Raw genomic sequence first — 15077 nt, 5'->3', positions numbered from 1 at the left:
TGACCACTTTAAGATGACAGGGCAACAAGGTGATATATGCCAGTTTTTACAGTACATTGTGTTGATAGGCCACGTAAAACCAGAGTTATGATGAACAATATATACGCGTGTTTTTTCCTGAATAGTTTCGTCACGTTTACTGTCTAAGGACAGCAGCGAGCACTCTCTGCTTATGAGCAAAAAAAATAAAACAAAACAAAAAACGTGTGTGGGAAAATGCACCATGTCGACCAATCAAAAAATAATATGGCGACATGACATTTGGCTGTTTAGGAAGAGGGGGAAGATTTAGGAGTGACGGCGAGAGAGAGAGAGCGTGAGTTTTGAGATGTGAGAGATTTGTGACGTTTAGCGTGTTTGGAGTGTGTAGTTAATGTGTTGTCTTGTGTAGTTAGTGTGTAGAGTTGTGGATAGTTTTGTGTTGTGTCAGAACAATGAGGCGACTGCTGTCTCCAGGTAGAAACAGGAGTGATACACCTGCTGCTGTCAGACCTGCAGGTATCAGGCTGTGATGTTCTCCTTTATAGTGGACAGAAATTATGTTTTTGGAGTGGCACAAATATTTGTGTGGCATCTTATTGAATGCAGAACAGCTGATGGTTATGTAAATAGATGTGGTTATTAAAAAAAGGGTAAAAGGTAATTGGCTGCAAATAACTTTGTTGTTTGCAAAACTTGTGCATATGATTTTAAACTTTAAAACATTTAAAGTTATGAAATATGATTCATTAAACATGTTTGTGGTTGTTACAGTAAAAAAATTACTTTTTCTACTCTGATTTTATGTTTTTTGTCTGATTTTAGATCAGTTGTGTTAATACAGTATGTCAACATGAAAACATAACTGTAAATTCAGACACGTGAGGTTGTGCTGGAAAGGCAGCTTAGTTGGCAGCTTAGTGTCTCACCTTTCTACTTCTGTTTCTTCCCGTCTAACGGTTCCTTGTCCAGTGCTTTCTGGACTTCCAACAGTTCCTTCACTGTATTTTCAAGTCAGGATAACTGCTGGATTCTCTCAAAGAAAAGATCTTTGCACACATAAGGAGACGTGCTCAGAAGATGTTGGCTGTCTTTGGATCTACCTTTACACGTGAACAAACATTCTTACTTATAAAATTTCACAAGTCCAGGTACAGATCCTCTCTCTTGGCGATGATCACCTGTCCAGTGTCCATTGTATTTCGACCTCTTGTTGCACTTATTCAAGCCTAAAACAGGCAAGTATTTCTTCACTTAACAAGAAAAAAATAACTGAAAAATACCAGATAAACTAAAAAACTAAATGCAAAGTTGCAACAGCACTTCAAATCTTTAACATTTTGCCAGAACATGCACATTTTGTTTACAGGTCTCTGGACGTAGCGTTTTCAGTGGCAGAAACGTCCAGATGAACAGAATCAACTTTTGGAGATTTACTTACCTTGATTATTGAGAATGCATCAAGACATTTTGTTTACAGTTGTTTTTCTGGATTTGATTAAATAGTGATAAAATGTTTGCATTTTTACAATGCCTGTCTCATATTTTCATTCCCTACAGCATCCACTCTTACCATTGGCAGCTTTATATAATAATAATTTATGTATTATGGAGATAAAAGTAATATTATACGAAACTGAGTTCAGCTTATTGGTGCAGCACTCTACAAGAGTCCCAGGAGCACCTCGGGAAAATTAATTGCCTGCCTTTGGTTTGAATGGTACATAGAGATGTAGCCTAAAGTCCAGTTATATCGAGCATGACGCTGAATCATGCTGGTTCAGCACCTATGATGCAGTTATATAACAGAAACCCAAGTCTCAAAATTATGACTTCTTACTGCTAGTTCAGCTCTTAACCTGCTGAGTTATTCAGCCACTGAGAAAATATGATGATATTATGGACTAGAGCTACAGTTTGTAGTTCATAGACTCACCAAAAAAAAGCAAATAAGCTCATCATGTGACACACAGTGACACCAATTTAATTTACAAGTGGATGAACATAAATAAGATTAACATGTTTCTTACATTTAATAATAATAAGTCTTTGTACACCAAACAGATGTACCGCGTTGTGATCATACAAATAGTCAATATAATTGTTGACTGTGGGAGAAAAAAACAAACATAATTATAAATCAATAAGACTAACAGAGATGACAGAGGAGACATGACACTCAAATATCCCTAATAGAACTACTGGGGATTGTTTCACATCAGCAAAGATGGTGGTACAGTGGAAATAAAAGTTTCAGGGAAAAACATGTTTTAACCTTTTGACATTCAGCTGGTCATTAATAACTCATCTAAAGTTAGGATTCAGGTCTGGTTAACCTTCTCAGGTCTGAGCTATTATAGGTGGTAACACTAACCCTGTATTTAGGGCTGCCACGATTGGTCGACTAGTCACGATTACATCGACTATCAAACTCGTCGACGACTGATTTAATAGTCGACGCGTCGTTTGAAGCTTTGTAAGATCCCAAAAGACGCAGGAATAAGTAGCAGGATTTAAGAGTGTAATAACGGACTGAAACAGAAGATGGCAGCACTGCATGTACAAGGATGCCAGCTGCCGTTAAACCCCGAAGAAGAAGAAGAAGCTGTGTCCCAGAATTCATAGCGCGGCCCACCTCAGTTTCCAACAATGGCGGCAGCTAGTTAGTTTTAATATTACTCTTATTATTCTTTCTGGGTCACAAAATAAACGTTTAACATATTTTCAGGCGAGAATGTAGCTGTGTAAACCTCAAATATCTGCTCAGTTTATCAGGACACCACATATTTTCAAAAGCGCTCCGACGTTTTCGGAGACGTCTGTTACCCACCAGCTCGATAGCGAGCCGGGGGCGAGGCTCACTAGAGCCGTGAGAACACCGGACTCCCGGCAAATCGTTTTCAAACCCACCGCCGTCTTTCGCTACTCAGGTGAAACATGATACATAAGTCACTTAGATAACTTAACAATGTTATTGTTTGGCTTTTTTCAGTGTTTTATTTGTTCCTGAGTAAATCGGTTTGTCTGAGATTAAAGTTATAGTTTTTACACAGCTGAATAAACGTCAAGCAGACAGCTGATCATCAGAAGTGTGAGATGCTCCAGAATTTACTCCGGTGTCCTGTTATATTTTAGATAGCAAGGAGTTTATTAAACTTCACCGAAACAATCTGCAAACTTCATTAAAATTCAATAAACTCTCATCTTGTCTTTATTTTTAGTTAGCACAAACACTTAAAGCTGTAAGCTAATGATAGTTATATAAGAGCAGATGCTGCTGGTGCAATAAGCTGTACGTTTTACGTCCAATGGATGATGATCTGATTAGTCGACTATCAAAATAATCGTTTGTGGCAGCCCTAACTGTATTGTAAAGATAGGAAAATGGAATTTTTAGGAAAACCAATCCAAAAGATTTTTGACAAGGTTCCTGGAAGTATTCCATGATGGCTCCTGAGTGAAAGTATTGCTGTGTCCAAATTCAAGACCTGCATCCTTCGAAGGACCCGGCCTTCACGGTCAACATAGGCCGGGTCCTTCGAAGACCCAGAAGGCTGGAAGTGCGAGGCTGTGAAATGGGACGGTCTAGCCTTCAGATTTGTGTCACCGCTGTCTCAGTGGAGTTTAATAAAATCAGCCGTCTGCTCCTTGCTCCCTAAAATATAACAGGACACTGGAGTAAATTCTCCAGCATCTCACACTTCTGATAATCAGCTGTCTGCTTGACATTTATTCAGCTGTGTAAAAACTATAACTTTAATCTCAGCCAAACAGATTTACTCAGGAACAAATAAAACACTGAAAAAAGCCAAATAATAACATTTTTAAGTTGTCTAAGTGACTTATGTATCATGTTTCACCTGAGTAGTGTAAAACCACGGGGTCTGAAAACGATGTGCCGGGAGTTTCCGCCTGCTCTAGTGAGCCTTGAACCCCGGCTAGCTATCGAGCTGGTGGGTAACAGACGTCTCCGAAAACGTCGGAGCGCTTTTGCAAATATGCAATGTCTTGATAAATCGAGCAGATATTTGAGGTTTACACAGCTACATTCTCCCTGAAAATATGTTAAAAGTTTATTTTGTGACCCAGAAAGAGGAATATTAAAACTAAGTAGCTGCCTCCGTTGATGGAAACTGGAATTGGCTGCACTATGAATTCTGGGACAGGTTGGGCATCGAAGGATACAACTGACCCATCCTTCAAATCTGGGGAAATGAAGGACGCATTTGTCGGACGCATTTGTCGGAGTCTTTGAATTTGGGCAGCTTTCGTCGCCTGGCTGTGATGTCATCGGTCTACAAATGCGGCCTCTGAATTTGGACACAGCTTATTTGGACTTTGGCTGAAGTCTATGCGAGCGGACTCTGGATATAAAAATCTAGCCCAAAAGTCTAACTGAATTAGCATCACTCATTTTTAGACAAAATAAAAGACTTAGTGTATTTTCATTGTGCATAGATTTTTTTGGGTGAAACAAACCGGCTATGTAATAATGCACAGGCTAAAACTGGACTATGTGTTTTAGCCTGTGCATTATTGCATGAACTATTCCATGTACTGATGAAATGCCATTCACAATATTTTTGCCCAGTATATGAAGTTCATGTGGAGGTTTTCTTATACATAAATTACATAAAGAATTAAAACTACTTGTGCTAGAATTGGTCTAAGCATAAGCATTAATATGCCTTTTTTAATTTATGCCTAAAATATTTTTTATTAATAAATGTCAACATTCTCAATTTGTGGTACAGTACCACATTGTAATGAAAAGAAATTGAGGTTTGTTTGATTGTTTCCTCTTTTTTGCTTGCAGTGGGTGCATCCATTTGTTTTTTGCCATCACAAAGTGGTTGTGGAGTGGTGCACGGTGAGCGTGTGCATGCGACGAGCTTGTGCGTGAGACTGTGTGCGTATGAGGCTGCGTACAGCGTGTCTGTATCTGGCAGACATCAGGTTGTACAATAAAGGATTGACGGCGGCACTGAGGTAGAAGAGCACGGAGGACACAAGATTAAAATACTGAGACAGATAATATAAAAAGTACAAGTGTGTATCAGGGGGTGCGTATGTGTCGCTGAAGACTGTGTCATTGTAGGTGTGGTCATAGTGCAGCTCTGTAGATGCTGCAGAATAGGCAGTTGTGGGGATGGGAGGCGCTGTTTCAGGTTTGTCATGTTGGGACTTTACGGTAATTGATAGCTTACTTTGCAGGCTGTGTGTGATTGTGTTTGTGCTTCTTTGCAGTTGGTTATGTGTGTTTCTGTTGTCTGGTTGTGTATTAATAACATGAGCCGAAACATTTTTATTTTGAGTGTGTCCATTATGTATGTCGGTCTTTTCATGTCGCCCTTTTGTGTGTGACATGATATGAGAGTGCAAGGACAGTGTTTCAGTGTTTATGTCCAGGTCTAAGTGGCTAGGTGGGTTAGTAACAGTGGGTATGGTGACATCTTTTCTGTCCATGCTGACATGCGTGATAGTGTCTGACTGGGAGTTAGTGTCCAGGTAAGTTTCCTGTCTCTCAGTCCCAGTGCCCAGAGAAAGAGAAAATATGGTTCGACCAACATGGAACGGCAGCCAACACAAGACGAACGCCAAGACGATCACTCCTGAAGAAAAAAAGATGAGAACATTAAGTCAGAACCGCCAACGTTCCAGATCGTGTCCTGACCAATCACGGCACGTACTACATGGACTACAGTATGCAAACGTCTTTGCCCACCCCTCAGTTTTTTTATATGTTGTTTTAAAAAATGGAAAATAGGCACAGCCATTAATGTAACCATGTACAAACATACATGGAAATACAGGTCGAATGAGCGTCTGAGGCAGTATTAGGTATGACTGCCTTTATGAACTCTCTCAGGCAGCTTTCGTCTAATTTCTTGAAGCAGTCTTCAGGAGTAGTTCTCCAGGCTTTTTGAAAGCTCATCTTTGGATGTTTGTGACCCTTTGGTTCCATTCTGTATCAAGCTGTTTCTATACGGCTCCATGACGGACAGGCTTCCAAGAATGAACTAACCCATCAACAACTCTACCAACGTAAATAAAACAAAAAACAAAACTGCTTGAATATCCCCCCCAAAACAAAAAACATGTCTTTCACCTGGCCGCCATACTGGTGAGAATTTAAAAGAATTTGAAATTGTGTGTGTGTGTGTGTGCTTACATATCTTTGTGGGGACCAAAAATTGGAAGTTTACTATGCTTGTGGGAACCAACAGCCTTTATGGGGATAAAATCCACGTCCCCACAAGTTTGAAGGTATTTTTGAGGCTCAAAATATGGTTTTAGTGTCAGGGTTACTATTAGGTTATGGTTAGGTTTAGGCATAGTGTGTGTGTGTGCTTCCTCACCCAGCATTTTGACAGTGTTCCTGTGACTCTGGTCTCTACGGCTGCTTTTTGGGCGGAGCCACAGTGTGCGCCCAATCAGACTATATACCACTCCCAGAATGCAGAGAGGTACCAAGAAATACAAATTGGAGAGAATCATCATGGCTGACAACAGGCCAGAGGAGATGGCAAAATGTGTACAGCGGCACTCTCTCTTGTCAGTCTCTCCCCCACGGCCTTCATTGGAGCTTCCGTCCAGTCCTCCTCCCTCGTCTTCCTTTTTGTTTTGCTGCTCTCCCTCTAATCCCATCTTTCCGTCTCCCTCCCTTCCATGTTCAACTGTATGTTTTTCAAGTTTCATTTCACCTTTGTCTTCCGGTGGCCTGTTATCTACTTCTGCTGTTTCTGTCTCCACTTTTTCTCCGATCCATTTCAGTTCACCAGCTCGTTCCTCCCAACTCTTTGTCTCTTTTTCACCCCACTTTATTCCCTCTGGGCCTCCATCCATGTGTCTGCTTTCTTTTTCTCCTCCACCCATCGTAAACCCTCCCTGATCTCCTTCCCTGCCTGTCCACCCCCCGTCTTCTTTCCATTGGATGAGCCCGAGGTCTTCTCGTCCAACGTCCTCCACTCCAACCATGACCAGCACTGGTGCGGCACTCACAGCCGCACTCAGCCAGAGGCAGCCTATGATGGCCCGGGTTCTGCGCCGTGTCACTACTGTCTTGGCTGTGATCGGCCAGCAGACTGCCAGGTATCTCTCCAGGGAGAGGAAGGTGATGTGGAGGATGGTGCAGAAGGTGCAGCACTCTGAGAGGAACATAGTCAGCTTACAGGCAAGGTCTCCCAGGGGCCAGGGCCGGGGCCTCCAGAGCTTGGAGAGACAGAACAATTATTTTCCTCTGATTGCATTTTATACCTTTTTTAACCTGTAAAGAATATGTGAGCAGTGCATAGCATGTCAACAGACTCAGATAAGAACAAGTATTTAATATTAACTCAGCTGCTTAGTTTAAATGAACATTCTGAAAACTACTTTATTATAAGAAAATCATAATTTTCTACTTATCAAGACAAAAGGTATCGTTTTTTAGTCAGTGCCCACCTAACCAGAGCGAACCCCCACAGGCACACGAGAGCATGCAAACTCCACACACAACTGCCCCACTGTGACCAGATCATCCTCACTGAACTGAGCTTTTAGCTCCTTTAATGCCACATCCTGTCGGCCCATCTGTTGATTGACTGTATGCTTCAGATGACTATTTTAAAGATGTCTTCTCTTTATGAAATTATACAGAGTGCTGCCTTCCTCCCCTCACCCCAACCAGTCACAGTAGATGGCCTCTCCTCCCTGAGCCAGCTCCTGCAGGAGGTTTCTTTCCTGTTATAAGGGAGTTTTTCCTTCCTACTAGCACCAAAATTGTGTGCTCATAGAGGGTTGTCTGATTTTTAGGGTTGTCTCCATTTTCTCCACTGTAGGATCTTTACATTACAATATAAAGCACCTTGAGGCACCTGTTGCTGTGATTTGGGGCTATATAAGTACAAAGAAACTGTTGGAAATTCAGTGCTCAGCTCAGTCTGAAGCCTGTCTTTGAGTTTGTACGTACACAGACCTCGTTATGTAAACCATGTTTTACTGAGCGTCTGCCATTCTGACAATATATATGAAAGAAAAATTAAAAACTTATTAGGGCTCTTTATTATTGTGGCAACATATGGGTTAGTTGTAACGTTTGTTCTTCAAGCTCTTGGCGTCTTACAGAATCAAAGGCCAGATCTGTCTTTGCTTGTGTTAATTAAGTTACGCTGCACAAGGAATATGATAAAAACCCATGCAACTAACAAAAATATGACTTGTTATTTATCCACATACTTAAAGTGATTGTGCCAAGCCTGCGATAGAAGAGTGATTTAAGATTTCTCTAAGTGTGACACAAGCTTTCAATGTAACAAGATTTAATTTAGAGGCAGGGGTCCCCCTGAGGGGAAGGCAACAATAACATCTTTAAACAATTACTAGAAAACACAAACAGGAAGCGAATCTATTGTGCCTGCTTTGTTCACCCAATGGAGTGATTTTCTGTGACTCGACTAAACCTAACTAACATCATGATCTGATTGCTTAGTGCCACAACGTGGCTGTAGGTCTGGTGTTCAGGCCAAAGTAAAGCAAGCATGCATTACAAAATATGCACTGTGTCAGTAGATACCTTATATAAATCCAGAGGCAGCAGCAGGAGTATCAGCAGATCACTAACAGCCATGCTGCTCAGGTAGAGGTAGGTGGAGGTTCTCATGTGTGGACGCAGCCAAACCACCAGAATTGTTAGTATATTTCCCAGGAGGCCAAATAACATCAGGGGGATGTAAATCACAGTCACGCACACTGCAAGAAGAAATAATTATCTGTTTTTATCAGATCTCAATTTGATCTGTTTCCATCTATCTTCCTCATATACATAACACACACACACACACACATATATGTACATATATACAGGGCTGCACATACGTGGTCCGCAGGTGTGCATGCGCTGTCAAAATAAAAAACGTGCACCAGATAAGAAGTTGTCCGCTAGAGTGGGATTTTCATGGCACCACCTCTCTGTGCGTTCATCATTTGTTTGAAGCCAGCTCACCTCCTGCAACCACTTTTCCGAGAATACGCGCTTCTTTTGTGGTTCGGACTCCTGACATTTGTTTGGAGGTGGAGGAAAACCAAAGTAATTGCTTAAAGGAGCTTCTTCGACATCTTTAAGAGTTCTAAACAAACTCTGTCCTCCTCCAGAAAATCTTATGTACGCAAACGCGCGTCGCAATTTCTTATGTGGTGCGCGTCTTTTATTTTGACAGCGCATGCGCACCTGCGGACCACTTATGTGCAGCCCTGTATATATGTATATATATGCGTATGTGTGTGTGTGTGTGTATTTTTTTTACATATTGTATAGATTTCTTTACAAATAATTCAATGAAACTATAGCCAGCAGCTGGTTAGCTTAGCTTAGCACCAACCATAGACTGTACATAAAGGTGGACATGCCTTTTCAGCACAGATAATAAAAAGGATCAACATTTCCAGATACTAGACAAAGAGTGTAGCTAGAATCATGTCCTCATATTACCACCGCTGCCTGCTTGATATAATGAGAAAACGACAAGGAGAATGCAGGGTGGATCTGCCTGGAAACACAGGCTTCACAGGCTAGCAACATGTGAAATACCTGGAAAGGCTTCTGACTCTAATAAGGACGTCATTAGAGTCAGACCTAATGTCAGACCCCCCTTTCCTTATCACTGACTGCATACAAGGAGAAAATAAAACCAGTCAATGATAAGGCCAGTGTTGCCAACTTAGCGACTTTTCACAACAAGCAGCGGTGCTGCCGTGGGCACCTCGCCCGTGCCAAAGTGCTCACGGGCGGAGGATAGTCCTCCCCCAGCAGGTGATTTTCACCCCTATGCGTCCAAACTGCAAATGAATCGCACATGAGCGAAGCCGCTGCTCCCGCACTGACTGTAACGCAGTCAGTTCTTCTTTTACTCTTATAAGATAAGATAAGATAAGATAAGATAAGATAAGATAGAACTTTATTAATCCCTCGGGTGGGTTCCTCTGGGAAATTCGACTTCCAAAAAGCACAGCAACGACCGAAGTTACAGTTACAGAATTGTTATATATATATATATATATATATATATATATATATATATATATATATATATATATACACACACACACACACACACACACATATATAAATACAGAGACAATATAAATAAAATATACGAAGGGGATAAATAGAATAAATAGGAATAAAAATAAAAATACAAGTGAATTGCACATTTCAAGTATTGAGTCTATTGCACTGTTGACTATTTACAAAAAGTATTGCACAAGGTATTGTACAGTGAGGTGAAGAGGCACTACAGCTTAGTTGTTCCCCCCTCCTTTGTCCTCCTGTTTCCCCTCCCTCTCCCCTCCAGAGAGGAGTTAAACAGTCTGATGGCGTGTGGGACGAAGGAGTTTTTAAGTCTGTTAGTTCTTGTCTTGGGGAGAAGCAACCTGTCACTGAACAGACTCTTCTGATTGTTTATGGCCGTGTGCAGAGGATGCCCAGCATTGTTCATAATGTCCATCAGTTTCTTTATTATGCTGTTTTGTGGATCACAAGGTTTAAAACTACTAATAAACACACAAACACACACAGAGTACCTCCACCAGAGCGCCTATTTCGGATCACAGCCGGTCCAAGCCCGGGTAAAGGAGCAGGGTTGGAATTGTGACATTAAAAAACAATAATTGCTAAAAGAAATTTAATTTGTAGTTCTAAATAAACTCTAACTGCATTTTTTACTCACTTTATGTCTCTTCCACGATGTTATTTTTCTCTCCTACAACATAGGTTACAATGACGTTAGCATGACCAATTGTGCAAATTAGGCGATGACATCGTTTAGCTTTAAGCCAATAGCGATTTTCCTTAATGAGGAGTTGGCAACACTGGCTAAGGTTGCAGTGTCCCTCAGACTGACATTCAGGTCAGGCCCCCTGCTTGTAAAGTCTGGATTTAAAACATCAGCTTGAGCTTTCAAAACACAACTTCAATAACCATGTGTGGTGTTTCTTGTTATATACACTTTTATATACGCTCTGGACACAAAAAGTGGAAATGGAGAGTGCTAGCTAATAAACAAAAAAAGAAGAAAAGAAAAGGAAACCCTATATGTCATAGGTGTCAAACTCTGGCCCGCGGGCCAAATTTGGCCTGCAGCCTAATTACATTTGGCCCATGAAGCCATACCAAATTACTATTAGAGCTGGCCTACTGGTATTATACAGCTAATATATATATAGTTTAGTATTAAGCTTTGCTTGTTGCATATTCAGTTTTTCAGCAAAACGTGTTTGAGTCCATAAGAAAAGATTCATTCTTAAATCTGGAGGAATAAATATATTTCAATAAATATTAACGTTAGCCCGCGACTTTGTTCCAGTTTTGACCTTTGGCCCACTGTGTATTTGAGTTTGACACCCCTGCTATATGTTAAGATAAGCAAACGAGCCTCTGGCATTAGATTTCAGTGCCTTGTGCCATGTTTACATCAGATAAAGTTTACTACTGATATTGACAAATTTAACTAACAGGGACATGTAACCATGCAAGCTTGCACGAACATCTCACAACACAATCCACTGCTGATGAGTTGCTTAGATGTGAGTTACACAACCCATGAAACCAATCCTTTTATTTAGCCTAAAACCACATGTACAGAGCAAATCAGGTTCCTGGAGTGAATCAAGCAGTACTCAGCATCACCCAGAAAACAGCATTATACACCCAAACTACTTTAACACCAATGGAACGTAAGAGAAAATATGACTTTGAAATATTCAGATACCACAATTTCCTTCAATCAACAATTTGTTCTTTTTCTTTCTAAAGAGAAAGATGCGCTGTAGCTGCAGGTTTTTATTTTTATTATTTTATTTCTAAGACTACTTTTACAACTGTGTTTACCCACCTAATTCAATCAGTCCAAACATAGGTTCCTCCCAGTGGCACTCTTGGTTGGAGCAGTCCTCCGGGAAGCCGGACGTAAGGCCGCAGTTTTTTTCTCCACAGCCACGGCCCCCGTCTACATCCATCAAATCCATGATGGGTGGGGTGCGAGGGGGGAAAGGGTGGGCATCGACAAGAAAAGTGACAGCAGGAAAAGCAGCGGAGTATGTCCCCCGGGTTACAGGGTGCAGAGGTGACGCACGCTGATGGATTTCCTATGGCGCTCGATAGCGGCCGACGCTGACAGCGATGTTCAGGGGAGAGAAACAGTCCAGTTGGAACGAAGAAAAAACACATTTAGACGGGTTTACAAGACAAAGTGTTGGCGATGTAAGTGAGTACAGTTAAATTAAAGGTTAACAACAACATTATAGAGTACACACCAGTGTTTACATCGGCCCTAGCTCCAAAGTCACAACTTTATAACATCAAGAAAACCAGTATACAAATATGGGGACATGCATATTCAACACTGACTGTAATGGTCCGTTTCTCCAAGCAATACTTTTGTTACCATGTGGAACAAATAATATCAATGAAAACAACAACAACAAAAACATACATATTTTTTGTATTAGCATTTTCAGATTGAAAAATTAGCCACATGCAAAAACACAGTTATAACCTAAAATACTCACTGACTGAGCCTCGGCGTGTCATGTATCGCTGCTGCGCACACACGTCTGCCTTGGCCGTGACTTACACACCTACCATCTCTCTCTCTCTCTCTTTCTTATACCTCTCTCTCTCATGTCTTACTGTGTACAGCACCCTGCGCACAACATACCTCTTTTACACTACGCCACCTGATGTTTCCTAAGATGCCACTGGCTGTTTCATGTCGTAATGAAATCAAACTTGTTTCAGGACACCTTGTTCTTGTTCAGATGTATCTTTGTAAACCTTTTCTCTGATGGCCGTTTCAGTCAGAAGAGGCTTTCTCGTACAACTCGTCCATTATGAGAAGTTCGTGTTCTTTTTCTAATTGTGCTGTCATGAATATTCGCATTCAGCACGTTAATCGAGGCCTGTGAGATAATAATAATAATAATAACTTTATTTATAAAGTGCTTTCAAACAAAGTGCTGTACAACTAAAGGGATAAATAAAATAAAAGTGATACATAGCAACACAGGTAAGAGACACAAGACAAGTTAAAAACAATAAAAATGTAAAAACTAAAAGCCACAGAATTAAGACATGTAGGATGAACAAATGTGTCTTCAACTTAGCTGTAAAAACCTCCACAGAGCAGCCTGCTGAATATCTTGAGGGAGGTTGTTCCACAGAAACAGGCACGAAAAGAAAAAGCTCTCCAACTGTCTTTGTTCAGGCTCTATGAACTTTTAGAAGGCCAGAGTCCTGAGATCGGAGAGCACGAGAACCTGACAAGGTAGCCAATGCAGAGATCTCAGCACAGGGGTAATGTGCTCAAATTTCCCAGTTCTTGTTAAAATGCGAGCAGCTGCATTTTGCACCATCTGTAGACCTCTAAAACTTTTCTTTGGTAGGCCAATAATCAATGCAGGAAGACACAAATGCATGGACAAGAACCTCTGCAGTGTCGCTTGACAGAACTTGTCTGATTCTGGCGATGTATCTCCTGGGTGTTTTGGAGTTTGTCCGAGTATTTCACAGTCTGAGCTTGGGGTGAATTTGATGAGATGTCCACACCTGGGACGATTGTGGCATTGTGTTAATACCTGAATGTTTCAAACCAGCAAACTGCCAAACGTTCTGCTTTTATAGGTGCGCTCACAGTCGCTGATTATCAGTTAACCAGGTTCATTCTCTTGATTGTTACAGATACAGAACGGTTGTTCTTCGTTTGTGACAAACTTTATTTTTCTCGTGACTGTTTATAGTTCTGAAGTGGAAATTTAAAGCTCTAAAAGAAATAACTTTCTGAGTTTTAAAAAAACCTCTTGGATTGTTAGCTCAGCTTGGTCCCTAACAGGACAATACATTCATGTATTTTACTCAAAGATGTTGTCTAAGCATTTACTTCTGTCTCATAACTATGTACAAATCACTGTCCTTATTTGGAGCAGTTTTTAATTTGTACTTAAAGGTGGAGGCCATAAAACACGAAGACTCATGAACACAATGTATCACAATGGTCATAAGGTGATGTTTTCAAACTTGGCACAAATATTCTCATGGAAAATATCACTGTCATCTCATACAACAAGGTTTTCTCAAGAAGCATAATTAATTCATGAGCAATTATAACATTTTTCACATTTTGTTGATTTTGTTTGTGGGGATAGGTTAATTGAAAAATCTAAATTGCCCATAGGTGTGGATGTGAGTGTGGATGGTTGTCTGTCCCTGTGTGTTGGCCCTGCGACAGACTGGTGTACCCCACCTCTCGCCCTATGACAGCTGGGATAGGCTCCAGCACCCCTGCGACCCTGAAAAGGATAAGCGGATAGATGGATGGACATTTTGTTGATAATCCAAGTGATCCCAAATAATCAAAGAGTTGGCAGTTCGTCTTGTAACCGGAAGGTTGCCGGTTCGAGCCCCGGCTCGCACAGTCTCGGTCGTTGTGTCCTTGGGCAAGACTAGAGATGGGTATCGTTTAGGTTTTATCCGAAACCGGTACTTTTGAAACTGTGCCGGTGCTTAAACGGTGCTCGAACCGGTCCTTAAAGAATGGAGAACACAAACTTTGTCCAAAAACCTCTCATGTTCAGCTGTTTTTTTGTAAAAAGATAACAATGTTAGCCTTTTCTGCAGCTATGGGGCATATATGGTATCACTCTTGGCTGGAAGCAGTGCTTAAACAATGGAAAAAACACAAACTTTGTCCAAAAACCTCTCATGTTTAACTGTTTTCCACTTCTTCTTTGGTCATTTTAGCCTTTTTGGCCAGGGTGAAGGGAGTATCTGCCATCAAACAAGAAGACAGCCGCATGTAGCTACGATGATGTTTGCTAGTTCACCTTACATGCATTAATGTAATAACGTGGTTAGCCTACTCAACGTAAATTACACACGAACAACATTAAGCTACTCACGCAGAGAAGAACGGCTGCTGCTGCATCATCATCCTCATCATTTCTGCTACACTGGCAGGCAGGCCCGGCCCTAACCAATCTGGCGCCCTAGGCAAGATTTTAGGTGGCGCCCCCCTACATCGGCAGTGTAGTGTATGTACTCATAAGAAACCGAATAGCTTTGTCTT

The 15077-nt window shown here is 41.1% G+C and overlaps 1 protein-coding gene across 1 annotated transcript; it reads right to left on the bottom strand.

Annotated features, from left to right (window-relative positions):
* Positions 1 to 4821: 4821 nt before the first annotated feature.
* Positions 4822 to 8753, bottom strand: LOC309704241 (uncharacterized protein; the record flags this gene model as incomplete). Its single annotated transcript, XM_082529289.1, has 3 exons — positions 8534 to 8753; positions 6339 to 7191; positions 4822 to 5591 (listed from the first exon to the last, which is right to left on the bottom strand). The coding sequence occupies exons 1-3, from the start codon at positions 8678 to 8680 to the stop codon at positions 4822 to 4824; spliced, it is 1770 nt and encodes a 589-aa protein (XP_082385415.1). The 5' UTR covers positions 8681 to 8753.
* Between the last annotated feature and the right edge of the window lie 6324 nt (positions 8754 to 15077).

The sequence above is a fragment of the Aulonocara stuartgranti genome (assembly GCF_965226115.1).
Source record: "Aulonocara stuartgranti genome assembly, chromosome: 4".
In the NCBI taxonomy this organism is placed as follows: domain Eukaryota; kingdom Metazoa; phylum Chordata; class Actinopteri; order Cichliformes; family Cichlidae; genus Aulonocara; species Aulonocara stuartgranti.
This window is presented reverse-complemented; position numbering and strand designations above follow the sequence as displayed.